Source organism: Podarcis bocagei, assembly GCF_964188305.1.
Source record: "Podarcis bocagei genome assembly, chromosome: 14".
Taxonomy (NCBI): Eukaryota; Metazoa; Chordata; class Lepidosauria; order Squamata; family Lacertidae; genus Podarcis; species Podarcis bocagei.
In genome coordinates, this window is record NC_138139.1 from 4,170,690 (window position 1) to 4,189,969 (window position 19,280).

Consider the following 19,280-nt stretch of genomic DNA (forward strand, 5'->3'; position numbering starts at 1 on the left):
AAGGCATTAACGGAGTTCACTGACACATTCCAGCCAGGTTCAGAGTGTGTCTGCATTCAGAGGGCCAAAGATACCTGAAATGAAAAGTTAGTTTGGTGCCTGCTATAAATTTACTAATATGGGTTACAAACCAGTTATCCTGTGCAAACCTCAGTAAACTCAACAGCAGCAGAAAACCACCCTATGGTGCTCTTGTACAGCTGTTTACTTCAAGGAGGCTCAGCAGGAGAACTGTCCTGTGGCATCAGTCTGATGCAACTCTCTGCTGCTGTACCCAACCACCACCACCACTTTATGATAGGGCCCGCCTGTGTATCTGAAGAGGGCAATAATGTTTTCTTTAAAAAAGTAGTTTATCAATGTACAACTTAAAATTACACTAAGGCAGCCAAGCTGACAAGACTCAAACTTGGAATCATTTCAGGATATACAAATACAAGTGTTTTTTACAACCTACGCACAGAAAAAAACACCACTATCAGCAACCAAACAGATGAGAAAAGTCAAATTCAAACTTTTAGAGTGTGCAACTGGAACATTTAAAATTAATCATATTATAATTTTTAACTGGATTAAAGTAACTTTGTGCGAGTAGCCTACTTCAATTTCAAACAAGTATAAAATAGTATTTTTTTTAAATGCAGCATTGGGCTGTAATTGTTTGCAACACAAATTCATTGCATGTATCTGTGGTACTTGTTTCAAGCATGCTGTTTAAGTGAGGATCCAAGAGATGCGATGTGGGAGTCAACCAACTTCCAAGAAAAACCAAAACAAGCCAGAGTGGGGGTTGCTTGAGAGTCAGTTATGGATCTGCTTTGGCCCAGATCAATTAAGTGCAACGGCTGGTTTCAAAAGGCATGCTGTGGCTGGTTTAATTTTATTAATAATAAAATATGATGTTCAGAAAGTTCCCCACATTTATTCCCTGCAACTTGGCCCAGTAACAGCAAGCTATTAGATAGTTGCTTCAGGTCTGCACTTGCCTTGATAGAAACAGCCCTCCTCCAATTTGACTGGATACAGAAAATAAGTCAAAAGGTTTTGCAGCAGCATTTCTTAACAGATTAAGTTCGCCCATCCTGGCATTCTCTCCATGGCTGTACAGTCATTTGCAGACAAAAAAAGTTATTTTCTGCTCTACATTTCCTCCAAATGACTAAGTTGGCTCATCTTTGCTCATCTTTGGTTTTTTCCAGAACTTCCAATTTGACCCTCGATTTGCCTGCCTGTAGATATTTCTCATCATTGACTTGTTCTGGGCAGCCCCACGTCTCTTTCGAAAAGGATTAGCTGGCGGGTGATCGTTGTTTGTTTCCATGGGAACTTGCTCTTTGCGGTTGGGTGTGCCTGTGTGCGCTTTTGTCCCACTCATCTAGGAGTGAAAAGAACAGGGAAGAAAAAGAGAGAGAAAAAGAGGAAACTACTTCAAATCTGATTAAAGTTCAGGATGTGAAGTTTCTTGTAGAGTCTACCTAACTTTGCTAACATTTGCTCAGAAATGAAAGACAGTGAAACACCTTCCTCCTCCCTCTTAACTCAGTCCTAAAACAGTTAAGGGTGGAGCAAATTACACTACATGATATATTGCTGTGAAGGGTCTGCTTTATAGGAAGGAATGTAGAAAGCTGCCTTGTACAGAGTCAGGCCATTTGTCCATCTAGCTCAGCAGTGTCTACACTGACTGGCAGCAGCTCTCCAGGGTTTCAGGCAGGGAACATTCCCAGCCCTGCCTGGAGATGTCAGGGATTGAACCTGTGAGCTTCTGCAGATACACACCCCTGCCTTCATTGGATACTCAGCATTTTTGTACAGTATTACCCCTTCAGCTGCATCTGTAAAAATTCCAGTGATCTGTGATCTTGCTCCTGGCTAACTACTTCCTGAATTACTCTGAAAAAAGACACAAGTAGAGCTTTCAGGAACAAGCGTTTATATCTTAAGTTCCCCGAAAACCTACAAGTGATGTGGAAGCCTTCTGATGTTTTTGCATTTAATCAAAGGCAGCTGCCCTGATTTGGTGTAGCTAGATCTATACGATAGATGGGGAAAAACTTCTGGGTTAATAGCTTAAGCTAATAACACTTTTGAGGTGTATAATTCCACTGGAGGCTGTAGTACAGGGGCAAAGGGTTAGACACTCCCCCACCACCAATCCAAACTGCACACCCCTGCCTGCTCCATGCAAAATAAAAAAAGACTTGGGGAGTTCCAGTCACAGAACTCACATCACATGCAGCTTCTGAAAACACCTCCGTATCATCTCAAAGGTCTATGGCACTCTACATCCAAAATGACAACAAGCCAAAATAGATCAATGATGCCCCAATCTCCACACTGGTCACGCTGCCTCTCTTCACCATCAGTTACAATGCCATGCATAATTTTATAAACTTATCTCATGTCACCTCTTAAACATTTTTTCTCTAAACTAAAAAGTCTGCAACTTCTCCTTGTAGAAGAGTCGTTCTAACCCCTTGATAATTTCGGTTGCCCTTTTCTGAACCTTTTTCAACTCTACAGTGTTCTTTTTGATGTGAGGTTATCAGAACTGCCCACAGTATTCCAAATGCAGTTGCAGCATAGATTTGCATAACATTGCAGGTATTTTATTTAACTTCCCTTGCTGTCTCTTTTTGCTTTCGAGCTGGGCAAGCTACCTACACCTTTCGCCTCCTTCTCCATTTCTATCTCTGCGTTTTCTACCACAATATTCTCTGTGGTTCAAACAGCCTCTCCGTGTTTTTAAACACTCCTCTTTCCTCACAATCTCCCGAATTCACCTTTTTAGAAAAGCCATTGCAGATTTACACTCATCTCTCTTTAGCTGTACATTATACAGTACCTGTTTGCTCCCTGTCCCACCCACACCTCTGAGCTTGTTCTGGCTAATATTAAAAGAGAGGCAACAAGTCACTTTTGGATACTGGATAACACCCTTCACTTTGCTGGCACTAAATAACGATTATATAGCAGCAGAAGCAGCTGTTTCCCTTATACACTGGGCCACATTCCCAGTGTTAAGACACACTGTGCGGTACTATGCAACTTTACTCAGCACTAAGCCACACCAAGTTCAATATGGCTTACTCCCAAATAAACATGCAGAGGATTGCAGCTTCAATGTTTTACACCAATCAGCAAGTTGAAGAAGTACTAGAATTCAAGCTTACTCCATAAACCATTCATCAGCTACCCTTGGGAAACATGGTGTTTAGAGGAGGGCATTTCTCTCCCACACACAAAATGTTAGAATTTAAAGTCTTTCAATGAAGTAAATAAGCAGTAGATTCAGTACTGATAAAAAGGAAAGTACTTTGTCACACAGGATGTAATTAGGGAATTTGCTACTATGGGATGTGGTCTGGGCTGTTAGCTTAGGATCGCTTCAAAAAGCATTGGACAAATTCATTGATGTCATTAGACCAATCAGCTATGGCAGTTAAAATGGAGCCTCGATGTAGAGAGCAGTAGACCTCCAAATACTAGGTGTGAGGGCTGCCATTCATCCAGATTTCCCCAGACATTACTGGGATTTCAAAGGTGGAATTGATGCCGGGGGGGAATTTCTGAAAGGCGGTGCTTTGTACTGGATCTTAGGCAAGTCAACCAAAAAGAACATGTTTTTTGGGCCTTTTTGTAAAACAGGGTGTCCTGGTTTTTACTTTTTGAAATATGGCAACCCTACCAGGTGCTGGGGGCAAACAGGGTCATGCAGCTACCTTCATACTCTTCTTGCAAGCTTACCAGAGGTACCTGGCTGACCAGTTAGAAACAGAATATTGGAATAGATGGAGAAGTTCTTAAGTTTCTTATGCTTATGGTCATTTGTCTACAAGTATAACATCACAGGTTGCAGCTTTGTTAAGCTCTTCCTTATCTTTTGAGCAGGTCAGGGTGACCAGATATTTGATTTTACAGAATATATTTCTTTTCCCTATTCTCATAAATATTTCAAATAAAACCCACAAGGAACTGTGACTCTGTCGAGAGAAGGCCACAGGTTCAACTCCTGAGATCACTAGAAAATAATTTCAGGGCAGAAGGATCTCTGCAAGGAACCCCAGAGCTGTTGCCTCTTAGCAGAGATAATAGTGGGGTAGATGCAGCACATAAAGAAGTCAGACAGGCCACACTGCTGCAAGAGATTGAACATTTTCTCACTGCTTCAACTATATAGTTGGAAGAGACTGAAAATGTATACATTCAGTGGAGCTGTTTAGTTTTATTTACAAAGAAAAAAGAAGAAACAACCACCCACATAAAATTAATGTTTCTAACTGGAACAACAAAATCATGTTTTCCTACATTAGAAGTAATCACACAGCCACAGTCAAGAAAAACACGAGGCTCCTTTTTTTTTAATGGAACCACATACAATTTTCTAAAACTACCAAGAGTCTTTGTGGTTCCTTAAAAGGCACATGTGTTTGTGGACCAGGGTCCACTTCATCAGATGTATGAAGTGTTTATGCTACATATTACTAGCCACCCTGGTATCTTTCATATGTCAAAGGTACGGAACAGAAAAGGAATGAATACATAAAATCTTCACTTGGCAGATATACACAAGCACACCTGTATACTGGAAATATATATAAATGTAAAATGGTGAGATCAAATGGCCATAAAATGCAAAAAAATGCCCATGTTATGGAAAACATAATATTAAAATCTCACCTTCTGGTTCTCCACAGGGTTTGCTGGCTTTGGTGGGAAGGTGCATGGAACTCGCCCTTGAGCAAAATGATAGGGCAGAGGGATGTTGGGATCTAGTGGCACCCACGGAACTGAGAGGGCAGAAGGTATGCTGGGCAGGGCAGAGTGAGCTGAATGCAAGTTGTACGTTGCTCGGGTGGCTTTTCCGTCGCAGCTCTTATAGATGGTAACAGAAGAGTCTCCTGCTGCATGAGCCAATAGGTAAGAGCCCTCCTGCAAACTAAAAGTACAAATGGAGGCTAAAATGGTATGCTTTGTGGCTTTGAAGCAAATGAACAGTACAGAAAGGGAAGAGCACAAGGGTATTCTGTTCCCATTTGCCAGATGTACTGTATTGGAGTAGGCACTCTAGTGTGATCACCACAACATTAAGAGCTGTGACTCGTACAAGGCTAAATGTTCCACCTCCTGCATTATGCAAAGTCCTTTGAAAGCAAACACAACTTGCACATAGAATCCTCACCACCATGCTGTTTTCTTCAACCACTGGTTCTGGGAGGAGGAATGGAGAAGGCTTTGTCACCATTAAGTTTGAGCAGGTAGCCAGGAGTGCCAACTGTTTCCTATGCTCCCTCCAATACTCTACTACCTTGTAGTTTTCACTTGGGACTTTTAGATCCAGTCAACTCCAGGGACTGCTTAGCACGTGTCACTTTCTTCACAAACACATATGTGTTAAATAAATAATATATTGGTTAAATAAATAAATGTGTTTGTGAAGAAAGTGTAGGGGGAAACACATGTACACAGGTGATGCACACCACCTTCACATGCTTATATCACACGAGGGTATAGTCTGCAGATGAAGCAGCACTCAGCACTTGGGAGTGATGGAGCGAGGAGAGAGGCAAGCAAGCTTCTTCTCATGCCCAGAACTTGCATCTCTGACATAGAAAATAGGCTGCTTAGCAGTTGGAGTCACCAGTTCTTCCAAGGTGCTCAATCCATAGGAAGCCTGTTCTCCCCTGCCTGGCGTGTATGTGGCTCCCCAAAATGGTTCCTTCCTGGGCACAGAACTACTGGAAAGGGGTGCTTGGTGGAGGCACACTAACATCAAGAGCCTGAGCCTTTCTATGTGTCACACTCTGCTCCACTGCTCTGAAGCATGCTAAGGCCTGGGTGTGGTAGACAGTGCATGAAGGGGGGCTTAAGGGGGAGAGCCTGAGAAATAGCAGCGCTGTGAGTGCATGCAGGGTCTGAAGGAGGACTGGCAATCTTTATCTTCCCATATGGAGAGAAGAGATTCAGCAAAGGAGACCCAGGTGAGAGCTGGGAGAAAGGCTGCCACAAGCAAAGTGTGTGGCTGGCAAACAACATGCCTATGGACAACCCTATGTTGTTTGACAATGAGCACAGTGCATTTTTGTTGCTGTGTTCAGCTCTATTCTCCTCTCCTGTTTGGTTTCAAGATGCTGGATTAGGTCAGTTTATTCCTACTGTTGACAATCTTACCTTGTACTTGCTAACACTATGGCTATTTGCAATTGTTCATACTAGTTTTGAATTGTGCTAATTATTGCTGATTGTCCGACATGTTACAAGTTACTATAGTCACAATCCTATGGAAAAGTGCCATATAAAAAGATTAACAAAAGAATGAATGAAAACCTTTCAGGTCAGGTCAGGATGCTGACTAAACAAGTGCAGAATTCTCCTTATTTTGTTCCTCTGCTGGATAGCTTACTGGTCTGTGAATGTGGCTTCTCTCAGCCCAGGTTCTTTTTTTGCATTGGGTCTGCCTAGCACGTGACTTCAGCCCTGACTTCTCTTCATTCTCACAACCTTGGCTCAGCAGCTTTCACGGTTCTTGGTCCTGGATCCTGCTACCCACACCCCTTTTCTCTTCTTGTTGCCTTCTGCTGCATAGCTCCCTAGGACCTTCCAGCTTGTGAGCCTTCCTTATGCACCTGGAGCTCTAAGTCTGCAAGGGCTTTTCTGGTACTTATTCACAAAATTAGCATAGGACCATGGACCATTTAGAAATAAAGTCAAAGGAAATACATACCCAGTCACTTTCTTCAGTATATGCTGGAGAATATTCAGTGAATTTGCTGGCCTGCATGTGTAAATTTATTAATGTAACAGGATGGTTATATACCACTTAATCATTCTTAACTTCTAAGCAGTTTACCTAGAATATAAAACATTCATCTTAAAATGCTGATAAAAACTATGTTAACTTGATTTTAGTGTCTGATCTTATCAAAATATAAACAGACAGTTTATAAACAAAATATAAACAGACAGTTGCTAAAAATGTACATAATAAAATTGCATGTTAACATTATATGTCTGGGTAGGCTTGCCTAAACCAAAAGGCTTTTAGCAGGTGCTGAAAACAACACAGTAAAGGCCCCTGCCTAAAACCAAAAGGGTTCCTTGCAAGCATGCACCAACACTATTTGTACCTATGTGGTGCTTGTAAAAGTGTCAGTTCCACACTTACAGAAAGATTAACATTTATAAGCAACAAATAATTTGAGGGAAGTGTTTCATGAACACTAAAAATTAGTGCATTATAAATCATTGGTCTCTCAAAAACATACACACATACAGCTACATAGTTTGTGAATTCTGACAAACTTCCCTGATCAGTTGACCAGGCTACTCAGCTCTATAGAGCGGTACCTCAGTATGGAAGCCTCAAAATGGAAAACTCAATACGGAAGCTGTGTTTCATGTTCGACTTCTGAAGTGCGTTCGAAAACTGAAGCATTTACTGTATTGGCCTGAATATAAGCCTAACTTTTTTCCCAAATTCCAACCGTAAAAAGTTAAAGTGTGGTTTATATTCACAAACTTATGGTGTGCAGCCAGGAGCGCGGCAAAGCGACACCTGCCCTGTGCGTAGTCCCCCGTCCTCTCCAAGGCCAGGAAGGGAGAAAGCAAAGAAGGGGAAAAGCTGTTGGCAATGTAGTGCGGCTCCCCCCCCCAATATGCAGCCAGGTTTTGTTTTTTTTTCCTCCCCCCCCTCCAATTTTAAAGGTGCAGCTTATATTCAGGCGAATATGGTACTTCCAGGCTTACAGCATTCGAAAACCGAAACGTTTGTCAATGGAGATGTTCAAAAACCGAAGTAACACTGTACTGCCCCATTCAGCCACCACAGCGCCAGACATGTGGGAAATCTGGCAAGAGAATCTCATATTACGTTTTTTCACAAAAGGAAAGTTTCAAAATCATGACAGCAAAGTGAACATTGGAAGTGTGTGGCCTGTGTCACCTGACTGTTCCGAACACACACAATGACGAAAGAAGCCTGCTTTGGCAAGGATTCAACGTGAACTGAAAGTGCTACCTATGGTTTAATGGGGGAAATTCACCTGACAAGAAAGGCCCCCTCCCTCAACTTAATGTCATCCAATTTGTCTATTTGGTTTTATTAAATGATCCATCAGCTTTCTGCCTAAGTACCGGTATATCATCTACCCAAACCATAACAAACCAAAAGGTAGCACCTGGTGAAGCGGTAACCCTGTACGGTATTTTATTTGTATCATTAACATGTAGAGTTGGAATAGAGAATATACCTCAACCAGGGTGGTCACAACAATGTTATAAAATAAAAATGCACTGTTAACAGTGTAGCAACTTGAGGAATGACATTTAAAAGGAGCTGGCTTGCTCAGACATGCTTCATATTCTGAAGCTGTCATTAACAAATACCTTGTAAATTTTTTACATTATAGGAAGCTCACTCACTTAAATGCGCCAAATCTTTTTTTCAACCCTTCTGCAGGCAGTTGCTCAAGCAGAAACAACTTTGAAGTTAAGGCATCAACGTGACCTGAAGAAAAGAAAAAATACCAAACCGTTTCACAATGAAAAATGAGGAACTGCACAACAAAGATGAAGGAAATTCTCAAGTAATGGAGGAGAGACCCAGGAGTGAGTTCTACTGAACCCCCTAAAACAGCAATCTTTCTAGTCTCAGGCAGCCTTAAATGCCATTGGTCACCACTGGGCCACATATAGGAGCTGGTGGCTGGTAATGTACTGGTTTCTTTTTTTAAAACTAACAAACAAAAACATCCACTGACCACCCTCTAAATTGTTCAGCTATCAATGTGTATTGCTTGCTCTAAACCTGTTTAAATCTTTAACAAGGAAAAATGCATTGTTAGTAGGCTTTTCTGGATTTTTCTGTGTACAGAATCAAACATTTGCTTTTTGAAGTGCAGAAGTCTGAACAATTAATAAACTTGAACTGAAAGTTTCTTTCTGCAACTAATTTCTTTGATTCATCTCTGTACACAGAGATGGGGAGAGTATTTAAACACTTACTTGTTTGAATGTTCTGTCACTTACTAACTAATGCAGTCTTGAATCTGTATTGTGCTTTGTTTGAATTTCAGTTCAGCCATTAAATGTGGAGCCTTTCCAGCCACTGCATGTGCTTTGCCAAAAGCGCTCTGAAGTTAGGTAAACTTTACATAGACATTGTATTCGACATACTGCTATCAACTCTAAGCAAATGTCAATTTCCTGACAGCAAGATTATCAGTCATACTTCATGGCTGGTTACACAAGAAAGGAAGATTATTAAGAGGTGGGGGTTTGTTTGTTTTTTGGTTGGCTTGCTTTTAAACTTTATCCCTCTAACCAAGAAATCCTTATGAGCCAGAGGGAGAGAGAGGCTGGGCATCCTCAGTCTGCATATTTTACCAGTAACTCAACTACCTTCAAAGAAGCATTTATTTATTTATTATTTCCAGGTATGTGTGGGTTTTTTCTTGCCTTGCCCTACACTCAAAAAACCCACAAAGCGGCTTATAAAATGATGAAATGCAATATCATTAAAAAGTAGAAAAAGCCATCTGCTCATACTTGTGAAACTGATTTAGTCCAGCTCTTAAAAATCACAAGGGTAGACAAATTAAAACTATGCTGTGCTGCTGGAATGGGGACCTGGGATACGTTTCCATTTTGCTAATTTCCAGAGCTGCTAAACTTGCTAACTCAGGGTGCTCAGTTTTGAACAGATTTCTTTATTCCAAGGCAAATGATATCATAGTAGCAACTGCTCTGCACAACTAAAGATAAGTCCTGGATGGTTAAATCCAGTCAAATTCAACTATGGGGTGCGGTGCTACTCTCCACCAGCCAGTGATGGAGTAACAAAAAGTCTCTCACCCAGCCCTGTATTGTTGTCAGCAGTGCAATGAAGGGTCATGGACAGACAGCAGTGAGTAAGTCTATTTAGGAAGGGCACTGACTACCAAGAATCTGCCTCCAACACTCCAAATAATGTTGCTTATGGTCATGATGACCCTTTGGATATTTCCAACTCTACAATTCTTTGAAAGGACCAATAATCCAAAACACTCAGATTCCTATTCTCTAGGCATACTTCTGCTAAGTACAGGCCTGATTTTATTTTTCTTCTTACAAGTTGTGTGATACGTTACTTGAGAATAGCCTTCTGGGATCAGTTGTTTCCAACAGCAAGCAGCCAGATATCTCCGAACATTCACAAGCAGCACATGAAGGCAATGACTTTGTTCGGTTTAGCAGAGACAGGCTGCTTCTCAAAAGGGATGCTCCTTTTAGCTACCACAGCTAATAGACTGGTGTTCCCTGGGGTTTTTCTAATCCCTTTAAAAGGCCTTGTATGCATGGGGCTGTAGCGGATCCCACCGCTAACCACCAATTAATATGTAGCAGATTCATCCTGCTCCCAATTAAATATAGCGGACCCACCTCACAGTATGCCAATTAAATGAATGTCTGCAATTTACCACAGGCTATCTTGTGTGAGAGAAACTGCGATTCAAGGAGTCTCAGGCAGGAGTTAACCAAACAAGAGAAGTTTTATTTACAAAGAAGAAGAAGAAGTTGGTGAAACAAAGTTGGGTCAGGAGATGCGTTCTTTCAGGTAGAAGTTAACTTATTACTTAAGCTAAATATGATTATGTTACAGGTTAAACACAGTAATACAGGCGCATCTTCTCTTAAACTCCCTCTACTCAAAATCAGCTGTTACACTTCAGTTTCTGTTACTCCTTTCTAGGTCCTTATGCTTAGGTCCAGCAGATGCTTCAGGTCAATGTTTTTAACACAGTTTATTAATTTGGTTCAAGAGCAAAGGGGTCCTTTTTGTCAGTTAACTAGTAATCCCACTCCTGAGGTATTCAGATTAGTATAACAGACCCAGGGGATCACTTCACCCCTTGTTACTGGCTTGGGATTCTTCTTTTCCTAGAAGAACTCTCCCCTCCTGGCTGGAATGAGACCCAGGTAGTTTGTATTCCCACAGCTTCTCCCTCTCCCTGCTCAAGCTCAGCCCTCTGTATACCCTCCCAAGACACTCCACATGGCCTTCCTATCTTAAACTACGAGGCTCTTTCCTCTTGCTAGAGTTAGTCTCCTCAGTGTGGATGTTCAACTCAAATCAGAACCAGCTCTCCCTCAGTCAAATCCTATCCTAACCCCCACCTCCCAAACTACACCCTATCTCTGTCCCTATCGCCAATCTCTTTCCCTTCTCTATCCCTATCCAACTCTATCCCTCAGAAACAGCTCCTTTTATTCTCCCTCCCAAAGTGCTGGCTCAACCCCTCACCGACTGGCTGTCTTGGTAGCCAATCAGAGAGGCTCCAGCCCCCTGGTGGAATTCTAAGGGACTGCATCCCCAAACTCTGGCCGGACTCTGATGTCCATCAAAAGTGCAATTGCTACATCTTTGTGGCCATGAATTCCCTATGCATGCCACAGGACTTAATTACATATTGGAACATTCAGCATAGTTTTTCCATTGAGAAATTATTCCCAGTTGGTCCATTTATTTAAAAAAAAATGGTTATGTGAAGAATTTTGCAGAAAGAAAATGACAGGAAGTTACGATCCCCTTAGTGCAGGATCAGAAAATATTAACCCAGAACGAATCAACTTATGTTCAGCAGGACTAAACTTACCAACTGTAAATGTACTTCTTGAATGTAACAAACTCTCTGTCCACAGACGACATACTTCACCTTCAGTTAATGCTTCCACTCCATAGAAGGCTTGATATTCTAGCTTTGGCAATACGTAAACTGGAAAGTACTGCAAAACCGGAGGGGAGGGGGTGTTTTCACTTGGTTAACATATTTTTAGTCTATATACTTCATAAATAACCAGAATCTGATTCACTGCCACTGCCAGACTGGACTCATCTGGGACCAGGCCTGGGGTTCATGAAGTCTTCCCTTAATCTGAAAACTATTTTGAGATGCAAAGTAGCAAAGGAAGTAACTTCTGGGTGATTATCTTTTTTGTGAAGGTTCTACAATATGCACACCAGCGTAGCAACTCCCGCTGGCGCCTGGGGCAAGGGGGTATGCGTGCACCCCCCCCACACACACACACCATGGAGGGCATCCAAGTGTGTTGCCCGAGTGAATGCATCCCTCCTGGGAGGGAAGCAGCTGGCGTGCGCCAGCCCAGCACTGTAGGAAAAAACACTGTGGGGTGCACCGCTGGGAAGGCGCCCAGGACTTGGGAGGAACACCTTCAGGCCGGCACTTACACACCTCTCCCGGGTGCCCATTCCAGGTGCCCTTCCAGCAGTGCGCCCCATGCTGCTTTTTCCGGCAGCACTGCACCCGCTTGTGACCAGGAGGGATGCAGCAGCTGGAGCGCCCTGCAGGCTGTGCACCACCCACGTCCCACCCCACGCTGAGTTTTCAGGCAGTGCTGGTTCCACCTGCTGGAGGGCACCCTGCAGCCCATGACACCCTGCCCCACTTCCTCTGCTATGCAACTTTTCGATACATGCATTGTGAGGATATAAATGTGGAAAACTTACGAGAGCTCAGAATCTGCCTCCCTTCAGCTCTGTAGCATCAGGGTAAATTTAAAAAGTACACAGTGGTTCTCACCCTTTTGTATTCTCTTAAGAGCACCACAGCAGTAATTGTCACTGTTGGAATAAACAGTCTTGAGGTCACAACCACACCGTGGTTTCAATTTTGCATAGATGCATATTTGTAATGACTCTATATGTCATCATCGATACAGTGCATTCTATTCACCTTGGGAAAGTTTGTTATGGATAGCCACAAGCTAAAGATACTGATTATATGACCTGACTTCATTGTACTTAACAACATTTGCACCTATGTGAATGGAATGCACGGGGCATTCTGAAAATCCAGAAGTGCAATGCTGCCACCTTTAGGAAGTTCAAGGACAAAAAGAGGCCTAAGATATTCTGAGGCAACTCCCCACAAACTAATTTTATAAGCATCATTTGTGTTACTTATCTTCTGCAGAGTAGCAATAACATTTCCCCAAACGTATGCCTCTCCAATTCTTAAGAGGATAAACCCTGCCCCTTACATTTCACTGTATGGCATTGGCAGTAGAATGTTACTACATAGCAGAAAGGAACAAAACAGTAGGGATTTTTGAAATGGAGAACTTTTATTTTCTTTGCAGTACATAAATTCTGTCAGTGCAAGTACTTTGTATGGATATAGTATTATAACCATAATACTAGCTTGAGCCATCAACCCTAGATTGGATTCTGGTTTAAACTGTGGGTCCATAGATCAGAAGCAGAGCACAGTGCTCCTGGTTCAGTCCCTGGCAACTCCAGTTAGAAGGAACTCAGGCAGCAGGGCTGGAAAATTCCTATTCTGGCTGGTAGTCTAGCACCTGTCCTTTGAATGAACTGAAGTGTGAGGAAACTCCAAAGGTGGCCTCACCTATAATGGGTTGCAATCATCCAAACATCAAACAACTTTCCAGGATGTGGACAACAGTGGCCAGGCCCTCTCTGTCGAGGAGCAACCTTAGCTGGGGAATGGTGCTTCGTACTACAGGTGCCACTGAGGCATCTGTAGCAAGGCATGGATCTAACACAGTGCTTCTCAAGCTTGGATCTCCAGCTGTTGTTGGACTACAACTCCCATCATCCCTAGCTGACAGGACCAGTGGCAGGGATGATGGGAGCTGTAGTCCAACAATAGCTGGAGACCCAAGCTTGAGAAGCACTTACCTAACAGCACCCTCAAGCAACAAAGCTGATTGTTTATGGAGAAATGGAGCCCCAACCATGTTGTTGTTCACACATCCCAAGCTGCAGTGGAGGAGCCTCCAATCATCCTGGGAGGCTCCTCATCTTTCTGCTTAGCTGGCACAACAACAGAAGCAGCAACAAATTTATGTGCTTAGCTTACATGATCAAACAAAGTGTCAGGAAAAGCATCATAAGTAGTTTTTCCCCTAACTTCCTTCCGCCATAGAACTATAGGACTCTTTTAATGAAAGGAGTCTTGGAAGACAATGAACTACACAGATGCTGCACACAAGGAGCTGGTGGAAAGGGGTAGTGGGGAAAGCAGCAACACAGGGAGTCCTCATTTCCTCATTCTCTGCTTTGGTGAAGAAAGTGGGACTTGCAGCTGCTGCCAGCACTCCACCACAGCATGCAGGTCAGCCACCCAGAGTGTGGAGAGGCTCAGAGGGAGCTGCAGCTAAAGCAAGAGGATGCTGTCGAGTGGGAGCTGGAGCTAAGCCACTAACTCAGTTGATTAAGGAGAAGACCCGTAATCTCAGGGTTGTGGGTTCAAGCCCCAAGTTGGGCAAAAGAGTCCTGCATTTCAGGGGGCTGGACTGGATGACCCTTGTGGTCTCTTCAAACTCAATTCTATGATTCCACCTTCTCAAAGTGGACCAAGCTCTGGCTGCTGACCAAGGAGGTGGCAAGTGAATTGGCTCAAAGAGAAAATCACATTCTTTTACATGTCTGGAAAAACACAAGATCCATTTAACACTAAAGCTTACCCTTTTGACTTTTGCTTTCTTGTTGGATGGCCTCTGCTCTACTTTCTGCACAGGGCAGCGCACCAGTAGCTGCAGGTCGCCAAGGCTGAACAGCTTGTAGATAAGATTGCCCTGTTGAGGAGGTTCATATTCCAAACAATCTTCAGCTGCATCCCAAACCATGTCTTCCCAAAAGAGAGAGGAAAAAGACAGTTGGTCGCTATCTCATCACATTCACTAGGCTGCACCCATTTAAAAGGTGTGTTTTCTGCCCCGCAACATGTAAGGATGCCGTCTGACTAATGGGTACATTGGATTCAACCTCAAAGAGGAAAGTGCTGACGGTTGGCCAGGATGTCCCAGAAGTTGTTGCACACCACCTGGATTCTGGTAGTGTTTTGCCCAATCAGGGACCACATTCTTAGCACAGCCACCAAAAAACTCACCTTTTTGAGATCCCTGAAAATATGATGTCCAGGTAACCTTGGGTAAGTTACTGGTATCCACAGTGGTACTTTGCTTGGGCTCCATAGCAGAAGGTACTTTTGATGGTGGATACCCCTGGCTTGGTGCAGGGCTTCTTTCAGAATTCATCTGTGGCTGCTCTTGTCGGTGTGGAGAAGGTGGCTTGAGAAGTTCAGCTTGCATTTTCAAAATCTGCCCAACAGGATCAAATTCTTTAGACATCTGTTCACAATCTTTTTTGGACACAGCCATTTCTTGAACTGGAATCCTTGAAGGATCTGCCAGTTTTCCTAACAGGGCTTGTTTCGAGCGAGGAGACTCAGGAGTAACTGCTTCAGGGCCTCGGTCAGAAGCAACCACACCCGATTCACAGTCAGTGCCATTTTTATGTCCTGTGTCAATTATCAAAGATTCCTCATCTGTGTCACTGCAGCAGGAGAGAATGGATGAGTTATCATCTTTGGCTGCATAAGCCAAACCTCCTTCCTTGAAGTTATCTTTATCTGAAGTTAATAAGGTATTCTTGTCCAGAGTTTCATCTTTGACGTAAACAACTCTTTTGCCATCTGGTTCAATTTCCATCGAATTGAACCCTTTAACTGATGAAATTGTTTCACAGTCCAAACCCAAGACACCACCACTTAATGCTGGAGTCCTATTAAAATCCTGTTCTGTGCTTAATTCTAGCCTCCGTTCAGGGCCTTTGCTCCTTCCTTCTCCAACATCACTGTTTACCTCCCACACTGACTCTTTCTCCATTTTCAGGTGCTTTGATAAGATTTTTGACATATATTCATGTTTCACAGGAGTGCTCTCTGGTGTAGAAGGCTTTGTTGTCAATGTGACATTGGTATGAATGTCTAGGCTGATGGAGTCGGATGTTTGCGAGCTTGTGCCACTGTTCATGTTCAACACTGGTACTTTTTCCATTTTCACATGCTCTGATGATATACTGGCAGGTTTTGCAGGAATGTTATCCAGTTTAGAAGCATTTGAATGCTTAGATACAGAACCAAACGTCTCTAGTTCTGTCACATCAGTGCCAAAGTCTAGATCCACAGAGTCAGGTACTTGAAGCCGTCTACCTTGGCATGCTTCAAGTGGTGCTCCCAGCTAAAGAAGGAAAACAAAACAAAAATTACATAGAGAGCCACTCTTAACAGTGAACAAAATGATCTGCTTAACAGTTAATATATGAAGCCTATTTCTGCATCAAAATGTTTCAGGGGTCAGGCTCACACACAACAATTTCAATCTAAAAAACCATGGTTTATCAGACCAATAATTTGTATTGTGCTCATCTTTTTCCACCTACTACTCTCTCTTGTCATAATGGAAAACATTCAGAAATTGTTAACAACAGGTCCGAACTGGGAAACTGTGGCTTAATCTCAGACTACAAACCAGGACTGGATCCGGGCTTGCACTCAATATAATAAATCCCAATTTCCTTGTTTGGACATAATGGAAACTGTAGTTGAATTAAAGCACAGTAAGAGAAGGAAGTAAGCACATCATATGTTCTGACAAATTGTGGTTTGTTAGATTGTGATTGTTACATCTGACACAAGCAAACAAGGGAAATGGAAGTGTTTAGAAGGTATACACTAGAATGGGGAAAACATTTCAAAACCCAGTTCATCAGTGATGAAAACATGTTCTTGTAGAAGGATTTGCAAATTAGCTACTGTTTGAATTTTGCCTCATTTTCTGTTATTAAGGCACATTAATGGAAATAGTGACATTTAAGAGCCAGTGCTGTACTCAACACCGTGGTGTACATGGACTGTGAAGAGCTGTGTTCATAAAATCATGAAGCTCACTGGGTAACCTACACTCAGCCTAATCTACCTCACAGGTTTGTTTTGCAGATAAAACTGGATAAATAGTACACTGCCCTGTGCTCCCTGGAGAGAGAAGGGGGAACTAATGTCACAAGTACATACACGCCCACCCTAAATGCCAACATTTGTTATCAAGAAAAGCCACATTTTATTGTCAGAATACAGGTTTAGGGAAACCTGTATCCACTGCATAGTACAGAGTGTGGTGTAATGGCTGAGAATGTTGGGCTGGGAACAAGGAGACGCTGGATGGAGCTCACTAGTTGACCATGGACCAGTTACTATCTCTCAGCCTAAACTACCTCACAGGGGGTAGTTGTAAAAAAAATGGGAAAGTTTCATTTATTTATTTTTACCAAGAAGGTAATTTCTCCAGGTAAATCTTGGAAAGATTCCTGTCTAAAACCCTGGAGTGCTTCTGCCACTCTCTGCTGGCTTAGACGGAACAATGGTCTGACTCAGAATAAGGCAGCTTCCTGTGTGTTTATCTGGCAGCCATGCAGAACAAAGATAGAAAATCCTTGTATACAGGGGGGGCAAACTGAGGCAGGTTGAAAGTTAAAGATCTGCAGAGACCCAGCCCACCCAGGTACTCAGCATGACAAGGGGCACCTTCATTCTGCATGGTGAAATGCTCTGTACCAATGGAAAACAAAGGTGAAGCACTCTGGAAAAGACTCTGGTAAAGCTGGATCAAGAAGAGCTGGATCAAGATGAGCGCTTGCACTTTTAAGAAATGTATCCATGCAACCCTTGATGACTTGAAACTTCCCCCACCCCAAAATATAAAGGGAGGTTAGCAAGAACAGATATTCTGTAGCAGATTTCTATGCAGGATCAGGGAACACAAGATATCCAGTACCATTTCGTAAGTTGCACGAAAGTTAAATTCTCCCTCGTGCTCAATAAAACTAAATAAGCATAAAAATGGAACTCACAAGTCCTTCAGGTGGGTTGTCTAGTATCGCAGCATGTGCCAAAATGCTTGATTTTTTAGTCATGTGGAAATCTGCCAGAAATTCATGATACAAATGGTTCTTTTCTCTCACTGTCATCTCTTTCTTTGGGAGAGGGGGATCAATATAGGCAACTTTGACTGGTCTGAAACCTTTAAAGAAAAAAAAGTGTATGTTCACTTTCCAGTAGCACAATCGTTATTTTTGGGACACCTACCTACAAATTAACTTCCTGTTTTCCTTTTAATTAAAGGAAGATGTGAGAAGATACATTAATCAGTAGAGAAATAAAAGTGACTTCCTCCCAGTAACTTTAATGGGGCAACCCATCAAGATGGACAGGGAATAATAATGATGATGATGATAATAATTTTATTATTATTATTATTATTATTATTATTATTATTATTATTATTATTATTATTATTATTATTATTATTCCGGGTTTCTTATTCTGCTTTTCACAAACCTTTTCCTTTCACAAACCACTGCATTTCAACTGTCCTTACAGTAAAAAAAACACAAAAACTTGCTGAGTGGTTGGAGGAGAACCAGTATACCAAATCAGTTCCTTGTCTCCTCTCCTGCATAACTGCAAATAATTATGTAGCAATAGAATCAATGGTCATAATCAACTTGGGAGAACAATTTAGTGGGGGTGGGAAAAAGTAGCAGGAAAATATCACCAGAAATCATTATTAGTTGTGCTCCATGTCTCTGGACACTGTTACTGTTCTAAGTAGTAAGAAGGATGCAATATATCTGTGCATCTCTCTCTATAAACTTTGCGATTTTGCTTTACCTGTTTTTCCTATTCTTCGTTATTTCCTGATGTTTGTTAACAAATTTGCTAAGTCTTGTTTTTGCTGCAACATAGTGAAACACCTCTGGATATAACTGACCTTTTTCCCACTACAAGAAATCTCTCCCTCCCTCTTCCTTTTCCTTTCTATTCCAAGTGATTAACAGCAAAACCCTTAAACATGTCCAATGCAATCCTAGACATGTCTACTTAGAATGAAGTCTCAATTAGTTCAACTAGTTCAACCCCCTTAGGTATGTGGGTACAGTTCAAAATTCACCAGCATCTTCAAAGGGCTAGCAGGAAATGTTGTCAGGGCAATAATATTCTAATTTGATATCTGCTATATGTATGAAAATACACAATTTATATTATATACACCAGAAAATAAGCACCAGCCCTTTGGCTCAAAATATATTTCTGTGTGTGTATATATATAAATAACATGCACATACCTTCATTAGAGATGATTTTCACAGAAACCGGAAGTTCCCACTGTTCACTGTAACTCATACCATTATTGTTCAACAATGTAAATAATGACTCACTCGTCAGCACTACCTGAGGACCATATTTCAATACAAGTTTTTCAGCATTTGGATCTGTACTAACATCCTTTTTGAAAACAAAATGAGAAAACAAAGTGTAAATTAGAGTGAGAGCAATATGACATTCCACTATTAGACATGTACTGAAAGTACTTGATCCAGCAGGGGAAAATATTATGGGGGGAAATCATTTGATTTG

At 42.0% G+C, this 19,280-nt stretch overlaps 1 protein-coding gene across 3 annotated transcripts in view; it reads right to left on the reverse strand.

Moving 5' to 3' along the window:
* Positions 1 to 849: 849 nt before the first annotated feature.
* Positions 850 to 19,280, reverse strand: part of ICE2 (interactor of little elongation complex ELL subunit 2) — a 33,812-nt gene continuing 15,381 nt past the window's right edge. Inside the window, exons 7-15 of one of the 3 annotated variants that reach the window (XM_081170527.1) lie at positions 19,082 to 19,148; positions 17,714 to 17,883; positions 14,913 to 16,044; positions 14,488 to 14,651; positions 11,634 to 11,763; positions 8,422 to 8,506; positions 6,725 to 6,775; positions 4,681 to 4,939; positions 850 to 1,375 (exon numbers count right to left, since the gene is read on the reverse strand). In XM_081170527.1, the coding sequence (XP_081026653.1) occupies positions 1,160 to 1,375; positions 4,681 to 4,939; positions 6,725 to 6,775; positions 8,422 to 8,506; positions 11,634 to 11,763; positions 14,488 to 14,651; positions 14,913 to 16,044; positions 17,714 to 17,883; positions 19,082 to 19,148 (2,274 nt within the window). In that variant the 3' untranslated portion in view covers positions 850 to 1,159. Of the gene's footprint in view, positions 1,376 to 4,680; positions 4,940 to 6,724; positions 6,851 to 8,421; positions 8,507 to 11,633; positions 11,764 to 14,487; positions 14,652 to 14,912; positions 16,045 to 17,713; positions 17,884 to 18,988; positions 19,149 to 19,280 lie in introns of those variants that run through there. The other 2 variants (XM_081170526.1, XR_014002102.1) reach the window with 2 other exon arrangements.